The 10,674-nt window shown below is 37.6% G+C and overlaps 1 protein-coding gene across 1 annotated transcript; it reads left to right on the forward strand.

Annotated features, from left to right (window-relative positions):
* The first annotated feature begins 403 nt into the window (after positions 1-403).
* LOC110110281 (BURP domain-containing protein 5-like) lies at positions 404-1,564 on the forward strand. The gene is made up of 3 exons (XM_028692314.1): positions 404-670; positions 791-985; positions 1,424-1,564. Exons 1-3 carry the CDS (start codon positions 404-406, stop codon positions 1,562-1,564), a joined length of 603 nt encoding a protein of 200 aa, XP_028548147.1.
* Positions 1,565-10,674: the final 9,110 nt, after the last annotated feature.

The following is a 10,674-nucleotide window of genomic DNA, read 5'->3' on the forward strand; positions in this document are numbered from 1 at the left end:
AAACTCCCATCCCTGCCAGCATCCAGGAGCTACTGCGCTCTCGTTCGCTTTCTCTCCTTCTCTCTCTATAATGATTTTTTTTTAATTATATCAGAAAAAATTTGAAATCCATACATTTGTTTTACTAAACTCAAATGCAAATTCAAAAAGTTTTTAATTTATCTGACTTAATTTTTTTCAATGTGCCTAATTTATAGAGAAAGAAATGAAGTCGTTTAAGTTTGAAAGAGGCCAAAAAATTTCGAAATATTTCGGCTGCTACTAATGCGTAGACAATGAGACGCCAAACCAAAACGACCTCATTGCTCAGCTCTTCTTCCTGAAGGAGAGCCTTAACCGGGGCACAAAGATGACTCTCGAACTCAGCAAGTCAATCTCAATGCAACCCTTCCTTTCAGTCGAGATGGCCAAGGCCACGCCTTTCTCCTCCACCAAACTCACTAAAATCCTCGGACTCTTCAACATCACACGGGTTTCAATAGAAGCCAAAGCCATCCAGCAAACATTGGAAGACTGTGAAGAGCAGCCTATTGAGGGAGAGATAAAGCGTTGTGTCACATCATTGGAAGACATGGCGGATTTTGTCAAGGCTGAGATAGGCAACAGAGATGTGAATGTCATTGAGACGACTGTGAAAGGTGGTGTTCACCAATTAGGGGTGCCGAAGCAGGTATATTTGATCCGATCGAAAGAAGATATGTACGTGGTGAGTTTTAATTAAGAAGATTCATATTTAAACATAAAGATATGTATAGTTGTATATTGAAATATTAAATATATGTATGTGTAGGAAGCAAAGGCATTGGTGTCTTGTCATCCTGTGTCATACCCAAAAGCAGTATATAATTGCCACACAATAACAAATGTTGAGGCATATAAGGTGCATCTTTTAGGATCAAATGGAGTGGTTGTGGATGCTGCAGCAATATGCCATCTTGACACATCAGCATGGGCACCACATTATCTAGGGTTCAAAATTTTGAAGGTGAAGCCAGGGACTGAACCCATTTGCCATTTTCTTCCTCGAGGCCACCTTATCTTTGTTGGCCTATAATGAAGGATACCTTTACGCTTCAAAGTCATCTTCTATATTAGTAGCATTTATATTCAGACTTTATGCTTTTTTTCTACCTTATATTGTATGAATGTTATTATGTAAGCTATTATGTGGGAGGTGCGAGTGATAATGTTGTGTGTTGAATAATTAGGTATGTATGCATGCCTCTATGAGCAACACCTTATATTGTATGCATTGTTGTGTTTATTTTATTTTCAATTATGAAAAAACATGAGTTTAGAAATCATTAATATAAAAAAATAATGAATGATGAAGGGACATGAGGTGAAAGTTTAATTATGCTTATTTATTATGTGAATTATTATTATTATTGTTATTTTAGAACATTATTTCCTTACACTACAGGAAAACACGCTTATTATCGGTGGACAATATCCGCTGGTAACTCGTGAAATCCGACGGAAGTCCTGGGTTTCTGGCGCATTTCCATCGGATTTTTGTACCCCTGTTTGGTGCGCGTCGATAAATGTCTTCCGATATTTATAATACGCCGGAAACCTTTCCGGCGCATTACTGGCGCAAAATATGCTGGTCAAAATGTCGTTTTTTAACCGATTTTCCTGGCGCCCTATGCATCGGTATTTTACGACGTATAGATCCGACGGAAAAAATGTCGTAAGTTCACCGTAACTAAGCTATGGCTTTTTTCCGGCGCAAAAACGGTGTCGGACAACGCCGGCGAAAAAGTCGCCATAACAGGTGTCGAAAATTTCCGGCGGACAAAAAAACGCCGGCATGATTGCTCTGATTCGTTCTATCGTCGTTTCCGTCATATTTCCGACGCCAAATCCGCCAGAAACCTGTAGTAATGATAAAAATATATTCCTTTCCAGCCAACAATCAAATTTTCACACCTGCAAACATACACCAATATAATTCCAAAACAGATACACAACAGTTCCACAACATAAAGAACTTCAACATATGCTCAAAAATAAAAATATCCATTAAAACAAATTGTTCAATAGCAACAACCAACTAAAAATATCACATATTGTTCAATAATACATATTCAAAGAAATAAACAAGTCATATAACTAAAGTAAACTACTCTGAATCCGTGGACTCTTCCTCAGTGGAGCTACCTCTTTTCCACTCATCTGCTCCCTCATTTTGCGCATTTCAACCAACAACTGATTGTGTTGCTCCTGCATCTGCATTTGAACCTACGCTTGCAACTGAGCTAGCCAATCAGCTTGTGATTTTCTTACTTGTTCTAGCTCTGCTTGAAGGGCAGTTATTTATTGAGCATGTATAGACTCATGTGAATTGGATGCGAAGTTGGATGCAGTAGAGGAGGTCATCCCCTCGTATGCCTGAGCTTGCGAACCTAAATCATAAACTCTACCATATTGTATTTCTCCAATGGCTTGCGACCACATGCGGTACTCCAAAAACTCCACAGAGCCGTTAGAAGAGCCCTCACCTGATGTGGCGTGATTCTCTCGAAGCCGTGTATATTTTTCCTGTGAAAGTAGAATATAAATATATATAATTAAACTAAAAAATAGAAAATATTAAACACATATACCTACATGGAATTTTCTTGCTCTCTCATCAATCCATTATTGATCCTCCTGTCGCTTATGAGTGTGACTATACAATTCCACAGGAGTTGGTTCTCTACCCAGCATCTATTTCTGTTGTGCTATGACAGCCAACAAAAATCTTTTTACATTATATATATATATATATATATATATATGTTTGTTAGCTTAAGTAAAAAGGAATAAATCATTTAATTAGACATAACATAAAAACTAATACCTAAAAATACCTCAAACACTCTAAACCACATTTTCCGTACTTCTTTCGGGACTTTCTTCCAAGAAACATAAGGAGTGTCAAACCTGCTCCGTATGATGTCCCGTATTTTATGTGTCGGTTGTTTTGATGGGTGGAACCTACAAAAATAAGGTTATGTGAAATAAATATATAATATAAAATAAAAATATTCATTAGCTTAAATAAAAGAGAATGTACGTACGTGTCACCCTCCGGTGCTATCAACATTCTACCATCTGTCGACTGCTCTGGTGTAGTTGGTGTCAAAGGTCCAGCTGCTGTCGAAGGTCCAGTTGTAGCAGGCTGATGGGGCGGTGGAGGATAATATGGTGGAGCATATGGTGGATATGAATAAGTAGGAGGGACACCAGCATAAGGTGGAAGTGCATAGTATGGGTAGAAAGGAGTACTCTGCGTGGGATCTGGTGAAGGAAATCAAGAGTCTGCTGAGTAGAACTACGGGCTTTTGGCTCCACGAGTGGATAAAGGCTGTGTAGCAGGCTAAGGTTGTGTAGCAGTATGAGACTGTGTAGAAGGCTGAGACTGTGTAGTAGGCTGAGACAAGGTGATCCCCTCAGTACGTTCTGTCCTAGCTGGTCTAGCTGCAGTGATTAAGAAATAAATAAGAAATATGCTCTTCACCTCGTCTCAGCATACTACACAGTTTCAACCTTTACCCACTCGTGGAGCACCTATTAAAAATATTTTTGATCAATCCTCTACTAGGCTCTTCACCTGAAGCCATGTACACATAAATAAATAAGAAATATTAGAAACATGAGTTATAACAAAAATTCAATAAATTATAACGCAGTAGTAATAATAAAATAAATGCAGTGAAATAAAATATAGTGAAGTAAAAAAATGCAGTGAAGTAAAAAAATGTAGTGCAAACCTGAGGAATTGGAAAAACGTGCCGCCAGCTCTGCTAGGGTTTCCCTCTTCTCTGGTTTTTTACTGGTTTGCGCCGCCAGGCCTTCCTCCTCCTCCGGCGTCGCCGGAGGTTTTTCGTCCATGGATTCTTCTTTCCCTCTTTCAGATTTTCCCCCTCACTCTCTTGATAGAGTTGTCTCCCCACTTCCTCAACGCAACTGGAATGTCGTTTTTTCTCCTAATGTTTCCTCTCCCGATGAGCTTCATCTATCTCACTTCCCTCAGGAACCAGAAATTGTTCCTTTTTCTGAGGAAAAGCTGTCTTCTGGAGCGGAAGATTGGAGTAGATGTCTTGTAGGTTATTCGATTGGGAGAAGGCCATACTACGAGGCTTTGCTCGGTGCGATTAACAAAACGTGGAAACTAAAAGGTCAGCTTGGGATGTTTTCGCTCAGTGACGGGTTCTTTCTATTTCGTTTCTCTTGTTCGGAAGATTATGATACTGTTTGGACTAAAGGCGTTTGGTTTCTTCTTGGAAAACCATTTATCATGCAAAAGTGGCATCCAAAGTTCAAGCCTATCAAAGAAAATTTTACTTCTGTTCCCATTTGGGTGAAGATCCATGACTTACCACTTGCATGCTGGAATTCTGAAGGGATCTCCCGTATTGCGAGCAAAATTGGGGTTCCACTTGCTGCGGACTCCCTCACTGCGAAGAAGACTAGGCTGACATATGCCGGGGTCTGTGTCTTGGTAGACTGTCATGCTTCCTACCCTGAAGAAATTAAAGTTTCTCTGGATGGTGATATTGTTGCTCTAAAAGTTCAATACGAGTGGAGACCGACGCCTTCTGATCACTGTAAGTCCCTTGTTGACTTCTTCTCCTTCTGTCCTACTAAACCGATTGTTGAAGGTGAGAAAGCCATTGGTTTTTCAAATAATCCTCCACCTCGGGGTAGAAGTCACAGTAGGAAAGCGAATAAGAGACCCTTGTCCAAACCTCTGGTGAATAATCATGTCTCAGCTCCCTCTACAGCTCCGATTATTAACCCTAGCAGTGAGATTCCTGTATCAGACTCCTTACAGGAACCCATACATCATTCATCTCCTGGTCGAAATGGCTCCAATAATCTGACGATTAATAAGAACGATCTTGGTCAAGACCTTCATTATCAACCTCATTCCCCTTCCACAAAAAACCCAAGATCTGAACAAATTTTTTCTTCTCATACAGACCTTAAGAGTAAGATTCTGGAGGATCAGATGGCTGACACAGTTATTAATTCGGGACAAGTTATCCCAAATTTAAACTCTCCAACTGAAGTGAATTCTATCTCTTTAGGGAAGTTTTCTAGCTAAGATCTGAACAAATTTTTTCTTCTCATACAGACCTTAAGAGTAAGATTCCGGAGGATTAGATGGCTGACACAGTTATTAATTCGGGACAAGTTATCCCAAATTTAAACTCTCCAACTGAAGTGAATTCTATCTCTTCAGGGAAGATTTCTAGCTCCATGGTTAGACCTCATGGTATTATTTCTCCAAATAGGTTTGATATTTTACAAGAAAATGAGGAAGTTTCAAAGCCTGAGGACACCATCACCTTTGAAGAATTGAAAAATCCTGTCTCTAAGAATAAGTCTGCTTCAAACCAAAAAAACCAAGTGAATTCAAATGTGAATGTACGCAAAAAATCTGCTAGGGGCAAGCAATCAAAGAAGCCCCAATCCTCCTCATCCTCTTGATGTCTCTGCCGTCAATGGCTGCTTGGAACGTCTGGGACTTTAATAGGCCGGATAAAGTTTTAAGATGCAAACGCTTGGTGGCTTCTTTCAAGCTTGATTTATTGTGTATCCTGGAAACAAGGATACACGACTCTGCTTTTCAAAATCCTTTTTTTGAAAAAAATCATTTGATCTTCCCTTATGAGAAAAGTTGTAACAACTTTAATTTTTCATCCTCGGGGAGGATATGGGTCAAATGGAATGCTAGCAAGATTGATTTTGCTCCTAATCACATTTCTCCTCAATGTATATCTGGTATGATAAAAGTTGGCTCTCATCTCTCTTTCCAACTCTCTGTCATTTATGCTTCTAACAGCAGTATTGAAAGGAAAAAACTCTGGGAACAATTTGAAGAATTCTCCCCTCCTTCACACATTCCCTGGGTTGTCTTAGGTGATTTTAATTGCTGCCGTTTCGTTTATGAAAAACTGGGAGGTTCGCCTCTCTCTCATGGCTCCCTTGCTGACTTCAATCGTATGATTTTTGATAACCGCCTGCTGGATCTTCAGACGGTTGGTAGCAATTTTACCTGGTTCAACCAGCAGGCTGACAATCCGATACATATTAAGTTGGACAGAGCATTGGTTAATGATGCGTGGCTTAAAGACTTTCCTTCTTCTTTCTGTTCAATTTAATCTCCCTCTACTTCAGACCATTGCCCACTTATTATACACTCAGGTGATGCTCACAACTCTAATCATAGATTTCTTTTCAAGAATTATTGGACAAAAATTGACAGGTACTGGAGCAATGTGCTGGATGTTTTTTCGAGTCCATTATCTGGGAATCCTCTTATCTCTCTGTGTAACTCTCTCAAAAAGCTTAAGAGCAACATCAAACGTGAAGTATGGTCCAATTTTAATCATATCAACTCTCAGCTAGATGATCTTCTTAAAATTCAATCTTCCTTTTTGGCTAAGGCGCAGGCCAAACCTGATGACCCTATTCTTAATTACACACTCAAAGAAATTAATTATAAAGTTTCTGATCTCTCCTTTATGAATGCCTCTTGGTTGATCCAAAGGGAAAAAGTGAACTGGCTTAAGAAGGGTGAAGAAGATCTTAAATTTCTTTTTTCCAAGGTTAAGAGAAGACAAGGGAGTAATAAGATGGCTGTTAATTTATTTGCTGCTTTCCCTGGTAGAAATAATAGGGAAGTGATCAATTGCATTGTTCAGCACTTTCAGGGGCTCTACAATCCTTCCCCCCCTTCATTATTGGACGTTAGTTTATTCCCCATTGGTAGCTCTCTCCCAAATATTTACTGGGAATTTTTATCCTGCATGGTCATGGACAGGGAAATAAAAAAATCTGTGTTCTCAGGGTCTTCCACATCTACCCCTGGACCGGATGGTTTTAATTACCATTTCTACAAAACTAGTTGGCTCATTTCGGGGCCTTTAGTTTGTAAAGCTATCAGATCTTTTTTTGAAAAGGGCTACATTCCGAGGGGTGTCAAAGCGACTATACTTGCTCTTATTCCTAAATCTAGGAATGTGCAGTCTATTTCTGACTTTAGACCGATTGCTTTATGTAATACTATATACAAAATTATTGCAAAAACTTTGGCCAATCGCTTAAAGCCCATCATGCCTCATCTTGTTAAGCATAATCAATCTGGATTTGTAAAATCTAGGATTTCTACTGACAATATTATCCTGACCAAAGAAATATTGGATATGGCAAAGAAAAATAGCAGATATAAGGTTTTTTGCGCCAAACTAGATATAAGGAAAGCGTTTGACACGGTTTCCAGGGAATTCCTCTTAAACAGGATGCTTCAAAAAGGATTCCCTAATTCTTTTGTGAATTTGATCAAAGCATGCATATCTGATGTGAATTATTTTGTTCTGGTGAATGGTGCTATAGAAGGTTTTTTCTCTTCAACCTCTGGGCTTAGGCAAGGTTGCCCGTTAAGCCCATATCTGTTTTGCTTAGTGATGGATGCTTTTTCTGCTCTATTAGATAATTGTGAATTCAAAGGAATTAATGTGGATGATTTCTCCTTATCGCACCTACTATATGCCGATGATGTATTAGTCTTTGGTGAAGCTACTGTTGAAAACTGTCTTTGTCTCAAAAAAATTATTTCCACTTTTTCCAACGCTACTGGGCTTCACGTGAACCTTAGTAAGAGCTCTATTATGTTTTCCAAGTTTGTGAATAATCATGCTGAGCTATGCAATACACTCTCCATTCACAATATTTCTGAAGTTATTACCTATCTTGGTATCCCCTTATCTTTTAATCGGCTAAAAGTTGCAAATTTTTTACCTTTAACTGATTCCATTTCAGCTAAATTGTCGGGGTGGAAAGCTAGTCTTTTATCATTTGCTGGTAGACTGCAATTTTTAAAATACACCATTTTGAACACTATTGCTTACTGGATTCGCGGTGCCATTATACCAAAAACTGTCTCAAAGTTTTTCAAGAAAGTGTGCTCTAAATTTCTATTTTTTGGAGATTGTAATGCTGGGAAAAAATTGCACTTGGTCTCTTGGGATAATGTCACCAGACCTAAGGAGTTTGGGGGGCTTGGCTTTCCATCCCTAGCTTCTCTCAAGTTTGCTTTTAATTGTTCCATTATCACCCGGATGTACAATTTGCAGTCCCCCTTATCTCAATGGCTTACTAGCAGATATATTTCTCCCTGGAGTCTGATCCCTACGTTTGCTACCAAATTTTGGAAGGAGGTTTGTCTTACTGCTGGGATGGTTAAACACAAATTTTCTTTTAAAATCACAAGAAATGCGCCTATCTCCTTTCGGTGGGATCACTGGTTATGTAACTCCAGGGTGGAAGAGTTTTTAGCTACACAAGATTTGAATTATCAGTTCCCTACTTTCTATTCTAACAGTCTTGTTAGAGATTTCATTTTGGGAGATAATTGGGCACTTCCTTCCTGCTTTTCTCCTCTGATGAAAAGAAACATTTTAAATGTTGGCATTGAGGAGGGATCTACCTGTCTTTGGTGGGATAATAATAAGGACTGTAAGCATTATAATTTTGTATTAGAGTTTTATAAAAGTCATCCCACTGTTTCTTGGCATAAATTTATTTGGGGACCTAAATTTGGCTTGAGATATTCTTACTGTTCATGGTTAGCTCTGGTTGGGGGGATTAAAACAGCTGAGTCTTTAAATAAAAGGAATATCTTAGTTCCTTTAACTTGCAGCCTCTGTTTTTCTTAATTGGAAAGTGTTGCTCATTTATTCTTTGAGTGCTCATACTCATTCAATATTATTAGAACCTTAATCCCTGGGTCTAATTGTTTTTTAATGGAACCATCCCTATTGCAACTGCTGGAAAGGATTGATGGTAATGGCTTGGTATCTGTTGAAGAGAAAAATCTCTTCTCTTTAATCGTCTGTTGCTGCGTTTACTACATCTGGAATGAGAGAAACCAAAGAAGATTCAATAATGCATTTAACAGTAGTATGTCCACTGTTTTCTGCATCAGAAATGCCGTTCAAGCAAAGATTTTAAGATGGAAGAATTCCTCACATCTATTGGGAAAGTTATACTCTCAAAATGTTTCTATTTAACCCTGCTTCTTGGGTTATATCTCTCGACTTTGGCTGGATCGAAATTGCTATACGATGCTATGTTGGTTCGGGTATAGCCTGAGATAATGATGATGCTCCAATACATCCCCTTGGATGGCTCTCGAGCAACCAGGGGATTAATCACACCGATATTCAACTCAATTTCTCTGAGTCCAGGCTATGGTGGCTTTGGAGCTTTGGTCCCTTTGAAATTCTATGGTTTATTTCTGCTTTTATTCTATTACCGCTGTAGGCTATTCGCTATAAAGCCATTTTATTTGACTTAAAATTTGGGTTTTAAGGTCGATTTTTTTCCATTTTAAACATTTTGAGGTTCCTTTGAGCCTTTTTCTTACTTGTACCTTCTATCCTTAGTTTTTTAATAAAAAGGGCTATGCCCAAATTTTCCCAAAAAAAAAAATAGTAATGGCCTCGAAATTGATGCCTTATGAATGCATTCTGACATAGACATAATTAGTATTAGAGTTTTTTTCTTTTTTATTTTTAACATGAGTTATAATAAAAATTTAATAAATTATAACACAGTAGTAACAATAAAATAAATGCAGTGAAATAAAATATAGTGAAGTAAAAAAATGAAGTGCAAAAACAATAAAATAAATGCAGTGAGTAAAAAAATTTAATTTACCTTATATTAACTCATCATTTATTGATTCACTTTCATAAGATGATACACTTCTAGCACTATCATATTCATTATTACTTTCCTTTATGGTTAAATCTACCTCCTCTAATTGCAACTCGCTCTCATTAATTCTGATTTGGTCATCTACATTAATTGGGAGATTTTTTTAATTTGACATAAACTCTTCTTGATGTGCTGATGGTATTGAAGTGGTTTTCTTAATTACTCCCATTGGTTTTATCTTCATAACTACCAGCCAATCCTGTTTGTCTCATATTCTTCTTGGATAGTTAGTATAATAGACTTGAGTTGTCTGACTAGCAATGATGAATGGATCAAACTTTGCATATCTCCTACCCCGCTTTACTTCTATTATACCATAAATTGGATGTACTCTTGTGCCTCTATTTTGTACTGGTTCAAACCATTCACAATTGAAGAGATACATAGTATTCATGTGACTAGGATATTCCACCTCTAATATTTTTTGTAATACCCCGTAGTATTCAAAATCATCCCCTGTATGGGTGTTCCCTCTTACACTTACGTCAAAATTATTTGTCTTCCTACCTTCACACAAATTTTTTGTTTGGAATTTATAATCATTGACAAAAAATATTTGATAATATTTAACTAATCTATTTAGTCCCCAAGCTAACTCAAATATCCCTAAATACTGCGAATCACTTTCTTCAGTATGTACCTTTAAATGAACAAGATGTTATTATCATTAATATGAATTGCATGCAGAAATAACTAATTAAGACTAATTATTCAAAATATATCATATTTTTAAACCGAGCAGTGAATTCTTTCTCCACTATCTTCTGGACTTCTCCTTCTTCTGATGTACTTAAACCATCAATGAACCTCCTACAAACCATTTTGAGTTTAGAACAAAGTTTATAAGAATAATGAAAATATGAACAAATTAACTCATACTTACTCGAGACATGACTCAAC

Source organism: Dendrobium catenatum, unplaced genomic scaffold (genome assembly GCF_001605985.2).
Source record: "Dendrobium catenatum unplaced genomic scaffold, ASM160598v2 fragScaff_scaffold_9, whole genome shotgun sequence".
NCBI classification, from domain to species: Eukaryota; Viridiplantae; Streptophyta; class Magnoliopsida; order Asparagales; family Orchidaceae; genus Dendrobium; species Dendrobium catenatum.